At 43.6% G+C, this 24,697-nt stretch overlaps 1 protein-coding gene across 1 annotated transcript in view; it reads left to right on the top strand.

Annotated features, from left to right (window-relative positions):
* Window positions 1–238: 238 nt before the first annotated feature.
* The window catches only part of LOC125285240, a 51,663-nt gene continuing 27,204 nt past the window's right edge, over window positions 239–24,697 (top strand). Inside the window, exons 1-2 of the mRNA XM_048229581.1 lie at window positions 239–396; window positions 17,389–17,633. Coding sequence (XP_048085538.1) covers window positions 264–396; window positions 17,389–17,633 — 378 coding nt within the window. The 5' untranslated portion in view covers window positions 239–263. The remainder of the gene's footprint in view (window positions 397–17,388; window positions 17,634–24,697) is intronic.

The following is a 24,697-nucleotide window of genomic DNA, read 5'->3' as shown; positions in this document are numbered from 1 at the left end:
AGACGTTACAGTGTTCAGCTCTTTCTGTGCATAAACTAAATGATCTACATTATATTAAAATAATAATTTGGTGTCTTTTTTTCATCAACCATTCACTCCAACTAGGTCCAATGAGTTTCAAGGAATCCAGTAAGTAGTATATAACTAAATATAATGCTGTTTTAATGCATTTTGACTTATTTCCGTCATCTTGATACGTTTTAAGAATTCACAAGGCATTTTTTTTTTGCAGTTGCAAATATTTCAAGATTTCACATACAATAATGTCATCAAATGTGCACAACTTTGCGTACAAATACTGGATCATTTCAAACAAAACAAACAGAGGGAGACCAGAGCAAATAAAAAATACTGACAGCTACAGTAGAAAGTTAATGAAAGAAGAAGGTGTTGAAGGTATGTATCCATTATTTCCTTAATGTTATACACTGAAAAAACTGCCTATCTAAGCAAGTGTTAATAATATTATATTAAGATAAAAAAAATCTAGTTGGTATTGTTTTTAGTATGAAAACACTTATCTATCATGAAATCATTTGCCTTAAAGGAGAATTCCGGTGTGATTTTGACCTAAAGTGTGTTTAAACATGATACCGAGTGTGAACGTATGTCTCATAGCTCATCTTGGCTTGTCCCCTGCACTCAGAAATCTGGCGCTAGTTAGCCAATACTACCAACAGTTTATTGTTGAGGTTGCCTTGGGCATCGGCCTAGCCATGCAAATAAATCACTGTTTTACACCATTTTACGAGGCTCAAAGTAGCTCCATACTTCATTGGTAGACTTCCGAGGGCCTTGACATTTAAAACGAGACATTGAGAACTTTGAAAAAGCACTGGTAGTTTATTTACTGGTTCAGGAGACACAAAATAGTCAGAATTAGCCATCCATAAACAATACACAATCAACAAATAACAGTTTTCCATTGACAGGATTTACACATGCATACTAGGCATCATTCTACTTTACCTCAGTGCATCCTAAAAGCAAACACAACATGGCAAGGGGACCCCTGGCACTCGTCACCACAAGCTGGTGTGAGAACACTGCTGTAGACAAGCATATGTCAGATACAGCGAGACAGGCATTTACATCATAGACTGAGGACATGATTAGCTCACATGTTACACCATAGCGGCAACAATCACATATATGTGACCAGGCATGGCAAAACCAGGCACATGTCTCCCCAGAGACATTTTGAGTTATTCACAGATTCTGAAAGTGTAGCTTCAAAGCTATCCAATGATGTCTCACTCATGGAGATCTGATAATATTTGAATCAGGCTTTTCAATTTGACTACTTTCTCCCTCAATCCATGGGAGGGGAACACAATGGTCCTTATTTACATGACATTACAAAACAAACAGCATGCTGGTTCAGTAAGTAGCAATGAGGTTACTTCTAGCATACAGCTGATTGGCCGACAAAACAAAAAAAAACTAATAGTCACGCCCAATTCAAACGCTGGTTTACTTCCTAAAACTTAACCATTTTCAAAGACAAAATATACAATTTTAAAGCAACCAATGCTGTTATCTGAAACATGGAATTGCTTCTTTAGGACTTCAATTTGCACATTCTGCAATAAAACAAAAATAACTAATTTTGAAAAAAAAAAAAACTTCAAAGTCGTTTTTCGTGACTTGCGTCTCTGCGACTTGAGCCTGGTTTTGCCATGCCTGGTCACATATGTAGTAAACAGACATAGATAAGAGCAAAGGAGTTTACAGGCAAATGTTTCTCTCCCCAACGAGAGTTATAAATAAATTTACCTTTGTTGGCTAGGTTCCTTGGTAAACAGTGCAGGGCTTCGTTAAAACGTCTTTCACCCGAGACCTACGTTACAATGTGGCTATTAAATATACGTACAACCTCACAAACATGGTAGCCTGACATTGAACAACAATGATTAAAATAGTGTACTATTACCTTCAGTAGTAGGGCTACCCACTAACTACTCGGAAGCGTCTAGAGACAGTAGGACACCTGTTGCCCAGAGTTTAATATTAGATAAACAATTAAATACAATCATATGACCGTGTAGCAGATGAGGCAAAAGCACGTACCTTTCACAGACAAACACCCAGAGAACCAAGGATAGCCGAATCGGCAGAGTTTACAGAAACCAGGGAACTTAGTTGGCCTACTGGTGAGCCTGTTATTTTATAGGAAGTGGTGTTGCCGCTAAGGAAACCTAGCCACTTAGAAGCTAACTAGAAGGCATGACAAAGGGGAAAGGAGCTACGGTAACAGCAGGAGAACAAACTTAATACAGCAGTGACTCTCTCTACCGGTTACATTCTACCCCCATTTGTTATCGGCGTCCCGCAGATAAGATCAGAGGCCCTAACACCCAATGAAGAAAACCCAACCCATACAGATTATACTTAACACCAAGGTCGAAAAACTGCAGTCGCCCTACTGTTAAATCCAAACTCCCGGGGGTCCGTAGCCCCAGCTGCCCTACTCACCATGGACACTGGGAGATGATGAGGGTTCACATGTGTTCCAGCTGTGGCACGAGTCGTTCTCCGTGGAGCTACTGTACTGGTGGCCGGATCAGCCGCAATGGGGGCAACTTGAGTAGGAGCAGGCAGAGCAGGCAATGCAGGTGGACCAGGTGGACTCGCCTCGCCTCGGAGCCTGGCTGTTTCAGAGTGTCCAGGACAAGGGGCGACTGGCAGCTGGACAGACTGTGCCTGGCCTCCGGGGGAGCAAACGAGGATACACTGGCCACGATCATAGTCTTCTGCTGGTCTACTCACCGCAGCCTGAGGTTCCGATGGCATGCGGGGGGGCCGTGTCCGGCTCAGGATGGACAGGTTTCAACATGGTCTGGTGCAGTTGTCGAATCTGGCTACGGTCATCCACAGGCGCAACAGAGTACACCACTCCACTAGGACCTGGTGCATGGACAATCTGATGCATGGTGGGACTCCAAGCATCCTGGATTTTCGTGCGCCCCCTCACGGTGCAGTTTCTCAGGTAGACAAGCTGTCCTTCTGCCAAGGGGTCACTCTGGGCTCCGTGGTGGTGTCGTTCCTTCCTCCTTAACGCAGCGGCTTGCAGGCGTTCCCTGGCACCATGGAAGGCCATCTCAAGATGCCGCTGGTGTTCTCACACCCAGTCACTCGCTCATCCTCTGGTTCTTGCCCTGCCTAGGAGGAAGTCGACAGGTAAATGAGGTTCCTGACCAAATATCAAGTAGTGTGGTGACTCACCTGTAGACAGATGAATGGTTGTATTGTAGCAAAACACCAGCTGGGGTAAGTACTCCGGCCAGCAGCTCTTCTGTTCTCCTGGTAGAGAGCGCAGCAGGTCGTGCATTGTGTGGTTAAACCGTTCACACTGACCATTGCCCTGTGCGTGGTAAGGCGTCGTACAGGTCTTCTGAACTCCATACAGACCGCACAGCTGGTAGACTACTGCTTTCTTGAAGCTGCGGCCCTGGTCTGAGTGGATGCGAGCAGAGAAGCCAAATCGAAAGAACCACTCCCGGACAAGTATGCTGGCCACGGTTGTTGCCCTCTGGTCTCAGGTTGGTACTGCCTGTGTGAATTTTGAAAAGACGTCAGTCATAATCAAGACCTGTTCCCTACCATCCGTCACAGGCTCCAGAAAGGTAAAATCCACCGCCAGTATTTGATTTGGATGGGACGCCAGCAGATGTCCAATAGCTGCATGGAGTTTGGGCTGGGCTGATATGGTACACCGCACACAGTTCTGACACCACTGTTTGATGTCCGCCCCCATTCCGGGCCAATAGCATCTCTGCTGTACAAGTTCTGTGGTACGTTCAATGCCCTGATGGCCATGATCATTATGAAGCTACTGCAGAACTTCATCCCTAAGACACGCTGGCAACAGGAGTTGAGGACTTCTTCACCCCCATCAGGCCGGTGCATTCGGCGGTAGATCAGACCAGTGATTCACACCATACTGTCCCACTGCCGTAACAGTACTCTAGTGGGTCCCGATAATCCTTCCCGAGTGGTGGAGTATGGTGGCTTTTTGGTTCGCCAGAAAGGAAGGAAGGCGCTGATGGTAGGGTCTGCCTCTTGGAGCATCCTCAGGTCGTCAGTGGTACGGGAGGGGAAGACAGAGATGGCTGTTTGGGTCACTTGGAGCTGTTGGCCTCTTCAGCTCCTGGAAACTGGTCTCGCAAGCATCCGTCCAGTCGCATTCCTTGGCCCTTCCACGTTTTAGTCCCAGCCAGCTCGGCAACCAGGAGGTGCAATGGGGCCGCTACTTTAGAAAAACCCTCTACAAACCGTCTGTAGTATCCAGCAAAACCAAGGAAGGACCGCAGTTCTGAGATGTTGGTAGGGTGGGGCCAGTTAGCAACAGCAGACACCTTGGCTGGATCTGTGGACACTCCCTCACGAGAGACGAGGTGACCTAGATACTGAACTTACTCCCTGAAGAAATAGCATTTCTCCAGTTTCGCCTTCAGCCCTTCTTTCTGGAGTCGACTTAATATCAGATCTAGTTGGTTTATGTGCTCGTCCACACTGGAAGAAAACACAATAATGTCATCCAAGTACAGTAGGAGGGACTGACAACCAAACATTATTTCCATCAACCTTTGAAAGGTCCCTGGAGCATTACACAGCCCAAAGAGCATGCGATTGAACTCAAATAGACCGAAGGGCGTACAGAAGGCAGTCTTCGGGCGGTCTTGTTCAGTTACAAGACCAGATCTAGCTCCAGACAGTGCATCCAAGGACTCCTTGATGCAGGGAAGGGGGAAGGCATCCTTCCGAGTCTTGCTGTTAAGCTGTCTGTAATCAACACACATGCGAAGGCTACCATCCTTCTTTCTCACCAGGACAATGGGAGAGGCATAGGGGCTGCAACTTTCCCGGATGACTTGGCAATCTAATAGTTGTCGCAAATGGGCCTTTACTGCTTCATAATCCGAGGGTGGGAGACGCCTGTATTTCTGCCTAATAGGCTTATCATCAAGCAAAGGGATATCATGTGCGAAAAGCTTAGTACAACCAAGTTCACCCTCAAAAGCAGAGAAAACTGACTCGTGTTTGAGCAAAAATGCCCTTACTCGGTCTTACTCGTAGCAGGTAGCAGCTGTCAACTTAACAGTGCCTAAAGGTCTGTGGATGGGCCTGCGGCCTCGGACTTTGGCATCACCCGTTTTAACTTAAAGAGACCTGAGCAGAACTTGGTGGCAATGCTGTATAGCATGCCGCCATGGAGGTGATACATGAACCACCGGTGGGAGATCTAACAGTGAAGGATCATGCTGACCAAAAAGCTCATCATAACACTCACGAATTACGTTCATCCCTAGCATGCCAGGCACTACGGGGGAAGAAGACTGACCTGGGGGATCCTTTACCTCTAGCCAATCCCGTTGAGGAATTACCTTACCCAGTACTTCAACTGCTAACTTTGCATAACCCGTGTAGGGTATGTCCAGGCCATTTACAGCACAAAGCTGCAACCAATGACATTGTTGGAGCTTATCTTTGAAATTCTGCAAAAAGAAACCTTCCACCATTGGGGATACCATGGACCAGGTGTCCAGAAGACAATTAACGACTACTCCGCCTACTCTTACAGCTCTTTAGGGCACTGTGCAACAAGAGAGGTTACAGTATGGCTTGCTGGGTTCTCAACCTGAGAGCCATTCAGGTCCCCTCCCAACATGTGGCTCTTCACGCTGGAGGGAGCTAGTTTTCTGTCACCTGGGAAACAGAGATGGAGTTAGCCCGAGCTTGGGACTGAATAGCGGGGTTCTGTCTGAAAACGACTCGCTCATTGTCACTCGGGCAGTCTCGGGCATAATGACCAGATTTCTGGCATCGCCTACAGATAACAGGGGAGGGATGACTAGGCCTTGTCTGGCGCGCTGCCCCCTGTAAGGTGGTCAATGCGCTAGTCAACTGATTGTGGGAATACATCTACTGATGCAACTGGACACATCGTCAGTGATGTTCCTGGAGTCATTGGGTGTTTCGGGTCTTTCAACATCATACACCCTCATCCAGGTGACCCAGCCGGGGTTGATCAGACCCCAGCTTGTGTCCAGATGGCATGCTAGCTACCACGACTCCATGGTTCTCCTCTCTTGAGCCACAGCCATCTTGAGGCCCTCTCTGCCGCTTCGGTGGTATTGCGGATGGCTCTCCTCTTTTGCTGTCCGACGATGCCTATAAGCCCGAGTGCGCTGGCCAAGGATCGGGCTGCAAAGCCTCTGCACCCTACCTCGACTGGGAGGCACTTCACCCTCCATCATGACTGCTGGCAATCATTGACTAACCCCATATACTTGGAGAGCTTCCTCTCATTCGCTTCTTCCAGGCGATCTTCCCATGGGACTGTCAGTTCCAGCATTACGACCTGCTTGGTGGCCTCTGATACAAGGATGATATCAGGTAGGAGGGTGGTGACCGCGCCAATGTTGCTGGGGAACTTCAGTTGTTTCTCAAGGTCCACCAGAAGCTGCCAGTCACTTGCCGAGGTCAGGATGCCTGTTGGTGCTTTCTTTGCTGAGGCAACCTGCTCCCCAGCCTTGACAAAGGTGATGGTGTTCTTGGGGGGACGCAGCTGCTTTGCCCATACCAGTCCTGTGTTGATGGCTTCAGCTATAGTCTTCAGGACTTGGTCATGCCTCCAACGGTAACGCCCTTCTCCTAGTGCTGTTGTGCAGCAACTAAGAACGTGTTCCAAGGTGCCTCTCTTGGAACATAATGGGCAGGCAGGTGACTGTCCTAGACCCCATACATGCAAGTTTGATGGACTGGGCAACACGTCATACACTGCCTGGATGAGAAATTTGATGCAGTGGGGCTCAGCTCTCCAGATCTCAGTCCAGGTTACTTTCCGCTCCAGCGCATTCTCCCATCTTGTCCAGGCCCCCTGCTGTCTCATGCCCACCGCCCTGCAGGATCTTATCTCCTCCACATCAGCCCTCACTTCCTCTTGGATCGCGCGTCGCCTCTCCTTCCCCCTGGTGTTCATTTGTGGAGTTGGAAAGGATCCCAGACCAGCTCTGCCTCGTGTCACCACTCCCATCAAAGCCCTGTGGCGCAGCCTAGCTTCAGCCATCTGTATGGTCTCTTCTGCCTTTCACTTTCTACCCGTCATCACTTGGATTCCAGCATTGACCACCCTTGGATCACGAGTCCCTGTACAGCACCACTTCTCTAACCCTTGCTACCTTGAACTCCTCCTCCAAGGATTTAAAGGGCAGCTGCAGCTTGTTATTGCGCCCGTAGAGTGCGATGCTGCTCAGGCTCTTAGGTAGCCCCAGCCATCTCCGCAGGTGGTTGCTGACTTTCCTCTCCAGGTCTCTACTGTGGAAACTGGGATGGCATAGACAAGGAGAGGCCACAGGATCCTGGGGAGGATGCCGTGCTGATAGACCCATGCTTGGTAGGTAGGTATGCTAGGTAGCCTGGATTTGTCCACGGATTTCAGCCAGCCATCCAACTCAGCACAGGTGGTTTGGATAGATGTTGCATCCTTGAGAGAGCTGTCAAACACCTTGCCCAAGCTCTTGACTGGCTTCTTTGATCATTGGGATGGCTGTGCCTGAGATGTTAAACCGGAACTTGTCCTCCACCTTTCCTTTCCTCAGCACCATGGATCTGGATTTGGCAGGCTTGAAACTCATTCGGGCCCACACCATCATCTTCTCCAGACCCTTCAGAATCCACCGGCACCCTGGGACTGATTCTGTGGTGACTGTAAGGTCATCCATGAATGCCCTAATGCCTGGCTGACGTTGCCCGGAGCTCATAAGAGGTCCTCTGCACTCTGGCTCCGCAGACTTGGTGAGCATATTCATGGCCAAAGAGAATAGCGTCACAGAGATAGTACACCCTGTGATGATGCCAATATCTACCTTGTGCCAGCTTGATGGAGTTGCTCCTGAGGAGACCCTCATCCTGAAGTTGTTGTAATAGTCAGCCATGAGGTCTTTACACTTGCTGGGGACATGATGTTTCACCAGAGTGAGCTGGACAAGCTTATGGGGGATGGAGCCGAATGCATTGGCCAGGTCAAGCCAAAGCACTGACAGGTTTCCCTTATTTTTTCTGGCCTCTCGGATAAGCTGTGTTACCACACCTGTGTGCTCCACACAGCCCGGCATCTGATATGCCACCTTTCTGGACTGATGTGTCGATGTAGGTGTTCCTGGCTAGGTAAGTGCTCAGCCTCTTGGAGATAGCACTGAAGAAGATTTTGGACTCGATGCACAGGAGGGAGATGATGCGGAACTGGTCGAGCTGGGTGGAACCTTCCTCCTTAGGGATCCAGACCCCTTCTGCCGTACGCCATTGTTCTGGGATCTTCCCCTTTCTCCAGAAGACTCGCAGGATTTTCCACAGCCGCAGTAGCAGTTTGGGACAGTTCTTGTACACTTTGTACGAAGTGCCACTTGGTCCTGGAGCGGAGCCTGCTCTAGCTTTATGGACAACCTCCTTGATTTCCATCAGCTTCAGTTCATCCATGTCAAACTGCACCTCTGGTTCAGGTGGGTCAATGAGGATGTTGCAATCTCCCAGCTCCAGCTCTCTTCTGGGATCGCTGAACATCTGTGCGAGATATTGGACAATGTTTTCCTTTGAAGAGGACAGTTTACTGCTGCGCTTCTGGCCTAGCAGATCTTTTGTGAACTTGAAGGGGTTGGTGATGAAGGTCGCTCTTTTACATGCTCTCTCACGTCTCCTCCTTCGATGCCACTCTGCCCGGCGAAGAGTCCTTATCCTCTTCCGGAGCATGGATATTAGTTGGGCTAAACCAAAGCGTTCCTCCTCTCCTGCCTCTTTGTATCGAGACTTCAGCGCTTTCATCTCCCGCCTTATGAGGTGGACCTTCTCTGCTCTGTGGTTCCTTGTGTAGGATGTACCCGAGCTTGTCCTCTCCTCTTCACCGAACCTCTCAGCTGTCATCCTAAAAGTGATTGTTGTCATGGCTTGCAGCTTCCGTTCAGCCTCTCCCTTTGCCACAGACTCCAGAATTCCACGTCATCGTCGAACTGCTTCCACAGCGTAGTCATGGTAGCTGCCGGCCACTTGATCCGCCTCCGTTCCGATTGGGTGCTTGAGAAGTGCGGCGCCAACACTTGGAGGTTCCGAGCACTGTGGGGTGACTCCGGGCAAAGCCCCTCCTGCGACTCACCAGGTGGAACACCTGTGCGTTGTGTTGCTGCCGTTCTCCCCAAACACTTCATCTTTGCTTGGTGGATTTTCAAGCCGCGCATGTTCTTACATACTTTTCCACACGTACACTCTGCGCTCATAGTCGTTGGTCCATTGCCTAGGTCTGTTGCCATTGAATCAGTCCAATTGGGGTGCTCATTCTCCCCCCCTCTCGGGCACCGCTGGGGGTATTTCTCCATTGAGTTCATCGTAGATTGTTTTGGGTGTCCTCCTCACAGTGAACACAGATTGGGTTGCCAGCCCGTTCTGCCCGGTTGCCGTCTCTCCGAGACGTCACTGTCTCTCCAGTGGTCACCACACTGTTCGTGGTTGTCATCCAGTCTTTCCTGGCTGTCACTGATGACTCAGGGTACTTACTGTGGGAATACATCTACTGATGCAACTGGACACATCGTCAGTGATGTTCCTGGAGTCATTGGATGTTTCGGGTCTTTCAACATCATACACCCTCATCCAGGTGACCCAGCCAGGGTTGATCAGACCCCAGCTTATGTCCAGATGGCATGCTAGCTACCACGACTCCATGGTTCTCCTCTCTTGAGCCACAGCCATCTTGAGGCCCTCTCTGCCGCATGGATGGTATTGCGGATGGCTCTCCTCTTTTGCTGTCCGACGATGCCTAAACGTCCGATTCGCTGGCCAAGGATCGGGCCGCAAAGCCTCTGCACCCTACCTCGACTGGGAGGCACTTCACCCTCCATCCTGACTGCTGGCAATCATTGACTAACCCCATATACTTGGAGAGCTTCCTCTCATATGCTTCTTCCAGGCGATCTTCCCATGGGACTGTCAGTTCCAGCATTACGACCTGCTTGGTGGCCTCTGATACAAGGATGATATCAGGGCGGAGGGTGGTGACCGCAATGTTGCTGGGGAACTTCAGTTGTTTCTCAAGGTCCACCAGCAGCTGCCAGTCTCTTGCCGAGGACAGGATGCCTGTTGGTGCTTTCTTTGCTGAGGCAACCTGCTCCCCAGCCTTGACAAAGGTGATGGTGTTCTTGGGGGTACGCAGATGCTTTGCCCATACCAGTCTTGTGTTGGGCTTCAGCTATAGTCTTCAGGACTTGGTCATGCCTCCAAAGTAAACGCACTTCTCCTAGTGCTATTGTGCAGCAACTAAGAACGTGTTCCAAGGTGCCTCTCTTGGAACATAATGGGCAGGCAGGTGACTCTCCTAGACCCCATACATGCAGGTTTGATGGACTGGGCAACACGTCATACACTGCCTGGATGAGAAATTTGATGCGGTGGGGCTCAGCTCTCCAGATCTCAGTCCAGGTTACTTTTAATCTGTTCTTGCTGCTTCAGCAACATGGTGCGCAACTCTGCCATATCTGAGCTAGCAGTATTGACAGGGGAGAGGGGTTACTAAACTGGGACCTTGAACATTGCATGGCACAAAAGGGAGGGAACAGAATAGCTTCTACCTGGGGTGAAGTCACTGGGTTTCTTATCTTGCTGTACAGCACTTTGGGAACCTTGTGTTTATTTAAACTGTGCTATATAAATAAAAGTGGATTGGATTGGATTGAATTGGGTTTACCTTTGTACTCCCACCGGATAGCTGCAGCACACACCTCCAACATGGAGAGCCCTGGAGTCTGACGAACAAGCCTCTTCAATTCTCTGCGGAGATCAGAATCAATGACATGTTCAAAAAACTGGTCATGCAGAAGCTGATCAGATTGGGGAACTGACTCGGGGGAAACTTGTTTAATTTTGTCCATTAAGGAGAAGAGGGCATGTAAATACTCTTGCAAGGACTCACAATCTAGTTGTTTTCTAGAAAAAAAGTTCTCCTGTAAGGCAACATAAGATTTTGAGCACCCATAAAGCTCTCTGAGAATAGTTACAATTTTCTCTGGGTCTTCTCGGTCAGCCCTTGGCCTATATCTTATTTCGTCCTTAGATTCCCCATCCAAAAAGTCAAACATAAAATAGGCTTTATCAAGTGAACCCAAGTGTCTAGCACGCACACAAGCATCCACCTCTTCGACCCATTCATCAATACCAATACCCACCCTACCCCTGAAAACAGGACATTTCCGTTCCCTAGGAAGATACACCAACCATTCTAAAGGAACAGGATTAACAGGCTTAACAGGGTCAACAAGGTTAGGGGGAGTAACAGCATCATCAGGATTGCCCCGTTGTAGCAAGCGGTCCTTGTCTGCTTGAAGCTGGCAAACCTGCTCTCTCAGTTTTTCCAGCTCTTCAGCCATAGCTGAAACAAAAACAATGCCCAAGTTACTTCTGAACGGGTGCTGGGATGCAAAGGCCGTTCACTTGACTCTTCTAGGTCCCACGTCGTACCAACTGCTGTTTTGCCTTTAATACCTATAAAGCTTATTGCCTTTCAAATAAAGGGGTAAAAAAAAAAAAAAATATTAAATTCACATCTCACATCTTTACATCATAGTTATGTTACATCGGAGCTATTATTTCTGATAGGCTTATATTGAGCAAATTACGTTTGATTTTAGTTCACGTCGCCTGCCTGCATATGTGAACCTGACATGAACGGTAATGTGTTTCTTTTTAATAAACTGCCTGTACACTTACAAGTTCTCAATGCTTTGGTTTACATGTAGAGACCCTCATTATGCTACTGTGTAAGTGTGGTGCTATTTTGAGCCTTGTTAGTGGTATAGAAATAGCGATTTCGTTTTACTGTACGTATGCCCCGAAGGATAGCGTTAAATGCTAATTAGCGGTTTATTTGCCATAAAACTTGTCACATTCGATTAGCATGAAAATAAATCCCAGCGAACGGTCGAACTTGGTACACATGTGTTATTAACCCCTAGGTTCATTTTGCGCCGGAATTGTCCTTTAAGCTTGACAAGACATTCATCATAATTCCCCTTCACCACTTCTGGTAGAGATAACCAATATACTAGTGAATGGTGGCTAGATTTTGTCGTTGGTCATCCGTGCATGCTTTCACAGCGAGTTCTAGTCAAGCTTTCCAGAGCGAAAAACGTTCTTTATCTTTCCCATCTCCGTGGAAACATGGCGGGACAAGTGTGCGGGAAGGTGGGTGCTGAAGGCGCTGCAGCACCCCTTGCTTTTTATCAATATATAGGCCTACAAATTCACAGTTTGTCATTATATTTGTTGTATATCAAATAGGCAAATAGCAAAAAAGGTTATGGATAGCTTTGAATATAGCTATCCATAGATTAAATGTTATATAAGTGAAAGTGACGTGACTCGCTGAGGAGAGACGTTGCAAGCAGGCTAGTTGACTTGGAGAAAATAATATTAGGCTACAGAAAAAATACAGGATTTTTTTCTCTCCCGGCAGTAAAGACAGAAGATTTGTGTTTAAAATGTAAATGCAAACTAAGGGTATAGGCTAACTATGCATATGACCATCCAGAGGAGGCTGGTGATCTGTCAAAAATTATGAAGATCAAGATAGTTTTATTGTTGCTGTCATTATTACCACAAACATGAATTGACAACGAAACCATGGCTATCGTGGGTTATATCTTGCCTGCTTATTAGGCCATGTACCGCTCTGTCAGAACTCTGTGTAGCATGCATACTGGCAGTTTTCATAGACCATCACCAACTAGTTCGCACTTTGGATATATCGTTGGATTGTGAAAAGCCCAATTTCGAATACTAAGCTACAACAGATGAGGTAGGATGCATCTTTTGCAATTAGAATTTCGTGTTGGTGAGACCTGTTGACATCAGAGATCAGTAGACATGTCATCTCGAGTTCCACGACAGCTTAGCTAGTGCCACCGAAATATGACACTGAAATCCTTTCACTATTGGAGTCGCTCAGATAGAAACCGCTGTAACGTGGTTAGGACACTTTTGCTGTGGAGTGGAGACGCCATAAGTTAGGCTACTCAGAAATTGTTTGCCATTGTAGGTCATTGCAGCCTAATTAGCATATATTTTCAAGCCAAACATCTCTGGTGTGGTTTTGACAATCAGAAAAGCAATATACTGAAATAGTTTAATGATGTAAAGTCAAGTGCGCTTCTATGGGTCTGGTGTGTGTGCGCGCAGTTTTTATTGATGAGTCGGAGTGGCAAGTGCTGTGCATAGTTGCAGTGGAATGTGGCTGCCCAGGGCATTATAAAACTAATCGCTCTTAAGCCTACTCATACACGGTGCTGAAATGGCGTAATGGCGTATTTAGCTGTCTAAATTCGAATCATATCATGCTAGGGGATCCTCGTCGGACATCCATTATTTTGTTATTCAGCACCCCTGGTTAAAAATATGTTCCCGCGCGCCTGTGGCGGGAGCTCGACTCTATAGTGAATAACTCTTCTAGTATTCTTAGCATCATCTGCTTTACTAGGTCCAGGCAAAGGTTCATCCCACTCATCTTGTGACATTTTCGAATCGCGGCAAAGTTTAAAAAATATATATGGCAGGGAAGGCTGTACTGTCCAACGTAGAAAGAACAGTCAAACGTGCAACAGCTTGTCTTTATAAAAATGTGCTTTTTGTTGTTGTTGCAAGTTACAATCCACTCACCAAGTAGGCTAGCTATAGCCCCACAACTTTGTGAAGAACAGCAATGACTGCTATCGAATTTTGCCTCGGTTGTAGAAGGCGCCAAGAGGATGAATCGCGGCAAGAGAAAAACACTGCTGCCACCAGTATGTAACCTGGTTGATTGAATAATGTCCATTCAATCAAAAATATAAAAACAATGACATGCTAAGACTACATTAAGGAGAATATCAATAATAAACAATAATGTCAAATTAATTAACAGCCCAATTGAAATAAAACAACATTATACAAACCATAACACATAAGCACTTAAACAACTAAGTATATGTTGAATAGGAATGTCTTTAGACCCCTCTTAAACGACCCAAAACTACCACAGGAACGGAGAGCACTGGGCAATTCATTCCACCAACATGGAACCACTGAAGAAAAGAGTCTGGAATTAGACCCAGTTTTCATGACTGGTCGACACAACAGACGCTCACCAGAAGACCGCAGTGGGCGGTTGGGGATGTAAGGCTTGATTATTGAATTAAAATAACTAGGAGGAGATTCAGTTAGTGTCCTATAGGCCAAAGTGAGAGATTTAAATTTAATTCTGGCTACTGTAGGGAGCCAATGGAGAGTAACTAGGAGAGGAGTTACGATGTGTCCTCTTTGGCTGATTGAAGACCAGGCGTGCTACAGCATTCTGAATCAGCTGTAATGATCTTGTTACACAAGCGGGTAAGCCAGCTAATAGTGAATTAAAATAGTCCAGCTTAGAGATGACCATGGTCTGAACAAGAAGTTGTGTGGAATCTTGTGTCAGATAAGGTCTGATCTTCCTAATATTGTAAAGCATAAACCAACATGATTTTGCAATAGAAGCTATATGCTCAGAGAAGTTAAGTCGGTCATCAATTACAACGCCCAAGTTTCGTGCCGATCTAGTTGGGGTCAGTGAAGTTGAGTCAAGCTGGATGGTAATCTGTAGGGGAATAGCCGTTTTAGCTGGAAACACCAAAAACTCTGTTTTTGAGAGATTAAGCTGAAGTTGCCGATCTTTCATCCAGGCTGAAATATCCTTAAGGCATGCAGAAATCCGGTGGGAAACACTAGTCATCAGGTGGGAAAGACAGGTAAAGTTGAGTGTTGTCTGCATAACAGTGATAGTCAAATCCATGGGAGCGAATGGTATCACCTAAGGAAGTGGTGTAAATAGAGAAAAGCAAGGGTCCTAATGACTGAGCAGAGGACTTAGCTACTCTCAATGCTTCAGTCACAGACAGAAGAGCAGTTTCAGTAGAATGACCACTCTTGAAACCAGACTGCATAGGGTCTAGTAGATTATTCTGATGAAGAAAGTCACAAACTTGCTTGAAGACCACTTTCTCCAAAACCTTAGACAAGAAAGGAAGAAGGGAGACAGGCTTGTAGTTCTTCACCTCAGTTGGATTAAGTGTACTTTTCTTTAGCAGAGGTGTAACCCTAGCCTGTTTAAAAGAATAAGGAACTATTCCAGAACTGAGTGAAGCATTAAATACATGTGTGATTGCTGGTAGAACAGCAGGTGTGAGAGACTGTAGAAGAGTGGACGGGACAGGATCTAATGGGCGTGTTCTTGGACGACTTCGCTGAAGCAATTGAGAGACTGCTTCCTAAAACAATGCGGCTGCACACAAGTTTACGATCATTCGTGATGTATAATTGGCACATCTGGAAGAGTGCCGTACACATGTTTTTTTGTGTGTACGTTCGTTTTCCCTGAATCACATGTACAATCATTTCAGAAATGATTAAAGATCAAATAAAGGATGGTTTCTACAAACATTGTTATAAATTAGGCCCCTGATTTTTGACTTGTCTTGGACTCGACAAAGGTGGTCTTGACTGCAGCTTTGGGATTAAGCAAATTTGTCTTGATGAGCCATCTTAAAATAAGTCAAACTCGTATTAAGTCAAAATGATCTTCCCAGAAAGCGTTAACACTAGCCTATCGTGCACCTGGCACAAGGCTTATTCTTATCTTACATTCAATATTGTGAGGAATTGTTCGCCATGTGCTCCACTTTTATTAAAGCTTGCACCCAGGGGTGTGGCAATTAACAACATAAGGTGTAGTCTGCCACATGATCCAAAAATCGCTATCTTACACCCTCTAAAAATCATTATGCCACTTGGTCTATAGCGAAAGGAGCATATAAAGCACAACTGAAGACACATTGTCATGAGATGTAAGCTGCAACTCTTCTGCAGGATAAATATCCATAGGATTATATCATATGTGAAAAACACACAACATAACACATAACACAAGTTGTCATCACTGCCTAATGCTGTTATGTGTTGCTAAGCCTATCTTTTGTCTTGTGTCATTTGTTATTTTGTAAATTTGTTTGTCATGTCTTGGTGTCATGGGTACGCTGGTGACTAAGCCGCTCTGTCTGCCATTATTTGTCTTGTGTGTCAATGTCTTGTGTGTGGAGTGCTTTGTGTTGCACTCTGTGCATGTGCATAAATAATAATAATGCAAGCTGATTCCTTCAAATGCGCTACTGACTATCAAAATAGTGATGCGCTGTTTGAAGTTGCACTACTTGAAGGTAAAGGGAATGACAGATGTCATTCTCATTGGTTTAAAGGATGTTACGCCCAAAACACACCCATGACTGATTAAGAAACATCAGAACAACCCTTTTGCGCCCAATGCCCAGCGTTTGACCACAAAATCATGCCATTAAATTAGTGAATATGGACTGGCCATGCCTTTAATGTCTATAAACTTTGCGCCACTGACCATCCGTTTCTGATCGCCAAGATAGGGACCCCAAGTCTCTTTGTATTAAAAAATGTTGTACAATACTAACTAGATATTTCAAATTTAATTAACACTTGGTTGGATATCAGATTATTTCCCAGATGTTGCAGTGTACATCTAAATGTATTTAAATTAGTTCTGTTAACATGTAATGAGTTGGTTATGAGATTGCAACTTACAATATTTATTTTGCCTAACAGCTTAAATAGCTGTACGTTGTACTGCTGTAGCTGAACAAGGTTGACCTGACATTCAGTAGGCTGTGAAACTAAACTAAACAGCCGTGGCCTACTGGTTAGCACTCCGAACCTGTAACTGGAGGGTTGCCGGTTCGAATCCCGACCAGTAGGCACGGCTGAAGTGCCCTTGAGCAAGGCACCTAACCCCTCACTGCTCCCCGAGCACTGCTGTTGATGCAGGCAGCTCACTGCGCCAGGATTAATGTGTGCTTCACCTCACTGTGTGTTCACTGTGTACTATGTGTGTTTCACTAATTCACGGATTGGGATAAATGCCGAGATCAAATTTCCCTCACGGGATCAAAAGAGTATATATACTTATACTATACTAAACAGTCCAATATCGTAATGATGGACAAAGTGTCAGCAGAGTAGAACATTTTGTTTTTTGGACATTGGTCATACAGTGATGCGATATTCAAGATGACATGTATTAGTATACAGGTGCATCTGAAAATTGAATATTGTGAAAAGGTTCATTCTTTCCCTGTTTCAAAAAGTGAACCTTTTATATTTTCTAGATTCATTAGATATAAAGTAAAATAGTTCAAGCCATTTTTAGTTTTAATCTTAACATTAAATCATGTCATGTATTTTTTTTCAGATGCATCTGCTTTAAGATATGCTACCCCATTTTGTATAAAGATAAATGTTTTTTTTTTTTTTCAGTGTTGCAACAATTTGATGACATATGTATGAAATCTGAAAAATGGGCATCTCTGAGCTTTAAAAAAACTGAGATAGACGTGGTTCGCCCAAAATTTTTCAACCATGTCCTGTACAACTTTCTGAGATGTGAGAATGCTGAACTGCCCAAGCTTGAAGAGAAATATCAACACATCTATCGCAGTATACATATCAGACAAATTTTTGATCATCAAACAAATAAGGACGAAACTGTGAAACCTGGCTTTGTAAGTATTTAAAATACAAAAGAATTGGGTTAGATAAGCAAGAACAATTTTAATATTGTGCAAAGAGAGAATTTGAGTGCTTAATTACAATTGTCAATTGTGAGATTTTACTGAAATGTACCAGGTAAGTGCAGGTGAAGTAGATTACTGTGGAGTTGTACAGTCTGATGATGACATGAGGGACAAATGACTGTTTCTCTGTGTTGCACTCTGGGAGAAGTAAAATGTTGCTGAGCAGGTTTTTCTGTATGGCGATAGGGTGCAGAGGATGGCTGGTTCAAGGACGGCCAGCTGTTTGTTGAGTGTCAAACTGCTCACCGCCACCAGGAAGTCCAACTCCATGCCGACCACAGAGCCGCTTGATTAGCTAGTCCAGCCTTAAAGCTACATTGTGTATTTCTTTGGTTAATTCTTGGGGGAAATTCTCCCATCTAGCTGTGAGATGGTATATTGCAACAGAGTCCAGCTCCTCCCCACTCCAAGCGCAATTTACTAGCCACAGAAGCCGCACCATAAATGTTCTGTCGCTCGACTTGTGAGATTTTACTGAAATGTCGACAGGGCAGAGGAAGTTTTTTTTCTCGTTTCAGTGATTGATAGCCTACATCATCTGGGTGATGGTGTTGGATATGTGTAGCATGTTTGATATATTTCCACTCACATAACGTTACCCAACAACTGCTGAACAACGTCGACACACAGTTTCTTCTTATCCACCACTCTCACCTGGACTAGGGCCTACTGTAACTGAAGTTCTCAAACTTGCGATCTTAAAGAGACCAGCGGGTCTTCTAACTCTTGTGGGTCGCCACCACTTGCTTAGTGCTGTTATCTCTGACTGACTGACTCGACCGACGACTTGACATAAAAAATAACATAGACGCCAATCAGAGCTAAGGCGAGGCTACAGATTAGTGTTAGGTGTCGCGAAAGAACTCTCATAACTCTCGTGTTTAACAGTAATTCCACATTACATGAATTAATCCGCACGTGAGTTTTATGTTTTATACCGTGTATTCTCCGTGTAAATGCATGCACCGAACCATGACGCCCTTACCATTTCGGTTCAATACGAATACATGTACCGTTACACCCCTAATATATATTATATGGTCTCTCTGCCCTCTTCTCTCTCACTCACAACGGAGACTCCCCTCCATAGCCTAGGCTACTTGAATCAGAACAATCCAAGATTGTTGCAGCACAGAATGACAGTTCAGCTCGGTGTTCACTAAAGGTTAGTATGATCAACATCACAGCACAAATTCAGTTCGATGCATGCATATTAGTTTGTTCTTAACACAAGAAAGTCAACAGTAGGCCTACTTTAGACAACCAAGTTATCAGCAGTTAGGAACATGTAGAGCTGGGCCTCTAATCGCGGATATTACAGTAGGCGGTCGCGGTTAATATAATTTGGCTATGAAGTTTTCAACTGTGAATAAACCCTGATAAGGGGGAAACCGAAGTAGCACAAATGTTTCTTTTAACAGCACAAACGTAGCACAAATGATTGAGTATGCATGTATGTGTGTGTGAGTGTGTGTTTGTTTTTGTGTGTGTGTGTGTGCGTGCTTGTAGACATGTAATACAGTTGTGTTCATACGTTTACATACGCTGTACATACACATGCTAAAGTTAAATAAAAAGAGGAATAAAAAAATCATCTTTTGGAAATTGATCTTAATGCCTTAATTTTAAAAGAAATGAGGAAAAATCCTACCTTTAAGGACACCAATTTTCTTTGTGAATGAATAATGTATCATAAATAAATAAATGTTAAAATTCAACTGCTTCAGACGAAGAATATAAATAGCCAACATGGAACGCAAAATTTCGTCCACAGCCACGTGGTTCAGTGGTTAACACACTTGCATTCGGCCGAAGCGGCCGGTGTTCGACTCCCTGCTGGTGCTTAGACATTTCAGACTAGTATATGCGTTCAGTAACTACAACATTTTTATATCTGCCAGTTAGATGTTTTGTTATTTCAGTTTCATAGTACATTATCCTTTGGAATATGCTGGAGAGGAAAATGCTACAATGGTTTTAAAATGTAGGCTATGCTTATGGCCCAGGGTTTTTTTTTTGGAACATGTTGTAGGGAAATAAAGGATACATGTGAAGCAGGTTAGACTAATCAGGTAGCCTACAACATGGGAAAAATAAACAACACATTTTTTGTATGTCAACATTTATTATAACAGTTGTTCTGCCGTCTTGGCATTTAATCTGTTTCTTGTTTTTGAATAAACCTCCCCAGCCTTGGAAAAAATACTTTCACAAGGCACACTTGTTGCTGGCATGCACAAATATTTTTTGCCATCACAGTTAGGGTTTGGATAAACCACTCTCTCCTCTCCTGCCAGTATTTCAAAGGGTCAGCTGTTCTTGAAATAAAGGCATCAGTCATATATTTTTTACTTCTGCTACTATCTAAATATTAACGTCACTAGACTATATCTATCTAAACTATTGCTCACTGTCTGTCTAGCCTGTCAATTAATCTATATCACTAACCTATCAATCACAAGTGCACTATAAATCGCTATATCTTTATATGTCTCTATGTCGCTATATCTCTCAAAATCTCTCTCCTCACAAAAAACCCAAAGATAGGATGTGTTTGAATGACTTTTAAGCATTCTGGGACTTTGTCATTTAGATCAAACAGGTGTTTAGGCTACTCGGGTAATTGGCTCGCGCAGCAAGTGTGCCACCTGTCCAAACCAAATTGAAACACCACGAAGCCTCACTAAGCCATGGTCACGTGTAACATGGGCGTTTTGAACCACACTTCGAAACACTGTTCGAAACACTTGCGTTTCGGAAGCTCGACACTGTTTCGAAACGTCAGCTTCGAGCGTCACATCCCTACCTGTGAGGGACAGGCCTGTAGTGTCTTGACTACCACTAGATGGGTTTCAGGCTCCAGCTCAACCTTCAGTAGGATCATTTGGGTGAAAATGACTGTGTGGGCGCTGCCGGAGCATGGACACTGGAATTTATCTGTTGCAAAGCAGTGGCGAAACGTAGGGAAAATGTTCAAGGAAGCCAAAGTGACGGGAAAATTTTTTATTTATGTATGTGTTTATTTCGGGGGGTATACATTTTGTGCGGCATAACATAGGCTACTGTAGACCTAGCCTACAGGTCATGTAGAAAACTGGACGAGGGGCGCTTGAGACAGCAACACGCACGCTGTCTCTCTGTCTCCCTCCATCCCTCACACACACACACCCATTGCCTTCTGTACATCCTCCACACAACTGCATACTCACTCACCACCACTACATTAGGCCTATGCGAAAGCTACGGTGCATATACAAATAAGCTATATAACACGCATTGTCACGTCAATGTAGGCTAACGCAGTATGGACTACTGGCACTCGTGAACAGCAACTCACACGGGCTCTCTCTCCCTCCCTTGAAACTGTTAAAACTTCCTTACCCCCAAGTTGACCCCAGATACACGGAGGATACACGAGTTTGCCGTTTATTTTAGGCTAATGTTAGTGGAGAGTTTGCAGATTTTTACCTTGTGGATGTTGATATTGCACGAGTCTCTTGGATAGCAGCACTGCGAGTTAAACTCCCTCGCATCAACAATCTGCCCTGAGACGGTGAACAACTGGCTTCAGGGTGAGTAAAAAGGGACATTGGATTCTGTTTACAGACCCGCTGTGGTTTAGTGATATCGTCGGAGTCATGGTTTATACTCTCTATGGTGGAGTTTGAAGAGTGTTTCCAAGGTGTTAGCTGCTCTTTCCTAGGTTGGATCGTATGGTAGCCTATCTAACACGGCCTCATCTGAGGCTACTTCGAGATATTATTCCAAAGGGGACAGATTTGAACGAACCTTCCCAGACTTTGTAATTGCGACCAGTGACTGCATTGGGTGAACGAAGCCGAAGTTGAAACTTAAGCTCCATGGCACATAGTCTGTGGGCTCGCCCTTCTATGAATTGGAAAAAGACTACAAGCTGCTCCACCGAGTTTGCGATAAAGTAAGCGAGAAAAGTTTTTTTTAAGTCCGGATATGGCAAGTCAATGGCATTTATTCGTCCAAAGTTACAGACCAGTTTCCATAGTGCACATCTTATAAATAGTTTGAATGTCGTGTGTGTTTCTGCTCATTGACAAAATAGCGTTCAGTATGATTCATGCCAAATTAATTTCCCCTGTTAAAGTGTTCGCCTTTGTTTCACTAGTTTGGTTTCATTACAGTGCATGAAAATGCACTGTACTGTTATTCCAAGGCTTTTTACAGTGCATGAAAATGCACTGTACTGTTATTCCAAGGCTTTTTACAGTGCATGAAAATGCACTGTACTGTTCTTCCTAGGCTTCTTCTTCTTCTTCTTCTAATGCGTTTAATGCAGCTTCAACCGTTTAACGTAGAAACTTCATTCAAACTATGTTAATTAGGTCTTACTTAGGACATGGGTGCTATGTATTTTCAGCTTTGTAACTTTTATACTTTTTAAACTATTAATTAAAAACTAGTCAAAATTTCCCCATAGACTTAACATGGGCTGATGACATCACAATAGAGCCGTTAAGCAATTAGAATCCTATGGCAGGTGTTAGGGCCACCTGGATCAACTGCCAGTCTCAGGCTTTAAGCATACAAACTGGCCCTATTAAGACTACACATCCTGTTCAACTGCTTCCTCTGCCAAAAACTGTTTCCCAAAATAAAAGTCCTCACTACAATATTTCACTGTTAAACAATTTAACCCTTTAAACTACTGAACTTTTTAACTGTTCAGCCATTGTAACTGTTACTTGTCATCAACTATGACTCCTACCCACTGTAGCTAGTTAGCATGGTTAAGTAGCATGTTAGCATGTTAGTTAGCATTTTTTTTAGCATTTTTAGCAAAACTGCTTAAAATGATTAGCTAAGTTAGCTAAGTCACATGGTTAGCATGTTAAGATTAGTTAGCATTTTTAGTAAAACTGCTAAAATGATTAGCTTAGTTAGCATTTTTAGTAAAACTGCTAAAATGATTAGCTAAATTAGCTAAGAAAACTATGGTTAACATAGTTAGCTAAGATGTTAGCATGCTAGCAAGCATTTTTAGCAAAACTGCTAAAATGATTAGGGTTGCTAGCTAAGTAACGTGTGGTTAAGATAGTTAAGATGCTAACGTCTTGGCTTAGCATTTTAGCAAAACTACTAAAATGATTAGCTAAGTTCGCTAAGTAACATGGTTAGCATAGTTAGCATGCTAACACGTTATACGCCATTAATAGTAATAGTTATACTAAAAAAATGATTAGCTAAGTCACATGGTTAAGATATTTTAGCATGCTAGCATGTTAATTCAGTCATTTTTTAAAGCAAAACTGCTTAAAATGATTAGCTTTAAGTTAGCTAAGTCACATGGTTAGCATGTTAAGCATGCTCTTCAAGATTTTTAAAGAAAACTGCATTAAAATGATTACTGTTCTTCCTAGGCTTCTAATTAGCAAAGTCACATGGTTATTATAGTTAGCATAACTGCTAAAAATGATTAGCTAAGTTAGCTAAGTAACATGGTTTTTACCATGTATACCATGTATTTTGCTCTGCCAAAACTGTTTCCAAAATAAAAGTCCTCACTACAATATTTCACTGTTAAACAATTTAACCCTTTAAACTACTTGAACTTTGCAACTGTTCAGCCATTGTAACTGTTTGTCTGCTTTGTCATCAACTATGACTCCTACCCACTGTAATCTAGTTAGCTAAGTTAGCTAAGTAACATGGTTTACATAGTTAGCATGCTAAGATGTTAGCATAGTTAAGATAACTATAAAAAATGATTAGCTAAGAGCTAAGTAACATGGTTAATATCAAGTTAGCATCAAGATGTTAGTTAGCATTTTTACTAAAAACTGCTAAAAATGATTAGCTAAGTTAACTAAGTCACATGGTTAAGATAGCCAACATGCTAGCATGTTAAGATCTTAGTTAGCATTTTTAGCAAAACTGCTAAAACTATTAGCTATAAAAGCTAAGTAATGTGGTTAGCATAGTTAAGATGTTAACATGTTAGCATGTTAGTTAGCATAGTTAACAAAACTGTTAAAAATGATTGCTAACCATGTTACTTAGCTATAGTTAGCATGTTAAGATGATAGCAAGCATACCTGCTCAAATAATTAGCTAAAGTTAGCTAAGTCCCATGGTTAAAGATATTTCTAAGATTTTAACATTGTTAGCATGCTAGTTAGCATAGTAACTTGGTTAACATTATTATCTTTTGTTAACATAGTTAGCATAACTACTAGCAAACATTAGCCATTCCAAGTGTCAGTTATCGCCAACTATCTACATAAATAATTTAAGCATTTAAACTATCCACTTATTTAACCGCTCAATCATTCCAACTATATTAAACCTTATCTACCAAGTAAATCATTTACCTATATAAACTATCCACCTATTTAACTGTTCAGTCATGCAAACTATATTAAACCTCATCTACCTAGCAACCAATATAGTTTGTTTTACCTGTATGATATTTGACATCATATTTTTGCATTTTCATGCACTGTATTTCCTTCAGGAAATGCTTTTTCTTAGTTCTTCTTCTTCTTCTTCTTCTTCTTCTTCTTCTTCTTCTAACGCAGTTAATGCAGCTTAAACCGCTTAACATTAGAAACTTCATTCAAACTATGTTGCGTAGGTCTTACTTAGGACATGTGGGCTTTGTATTTTTCATCTTTGTAACTTTTATACTTTTTTTAAACTATTAATTAAAAACTAATCAAAATTTCCCCATTGACTTAACATTATGATTATGACATCACAATAGGCCGCTAAGCAATTAGAATCCTATGGCAGGTGTTCAGGCCACCTGGATCAACTGCCAGTCTCAGGCTTTAAGCATACATACTGGCCCTATTAAGACTACACATCCTGTTCAACTGCTTCCTCTGCCAAAAACTGTTTCAAAATAAAAGTCCTCACTATAATTTTTTACTGTTAAAACAATTTAACCCCTTTAAACTACTGAACTTTTTAACTGTTCAGCCATTGTAACTGTTACTTGTCATCAACTATGACTCCTA

This window comes from Alosa alosa, chromosome 2 (assembly GCF_017589495.1).
Source record: "Alosa alosa isolate M-15738 ecotype Scorff River chromosome 2, AALO_Geno_1.1, whole genome shotgun sequence".
NCBI lineage: Eukaryota > Metazoa > Chordata > Actinopteri > Clupeiformes > Clupeidae > Alosa > Alosa alosa.
Note: the sequence above shows the minus strand (reverse complement) of the source record. Positions and strands in the feature narration are given on the sequence as shown.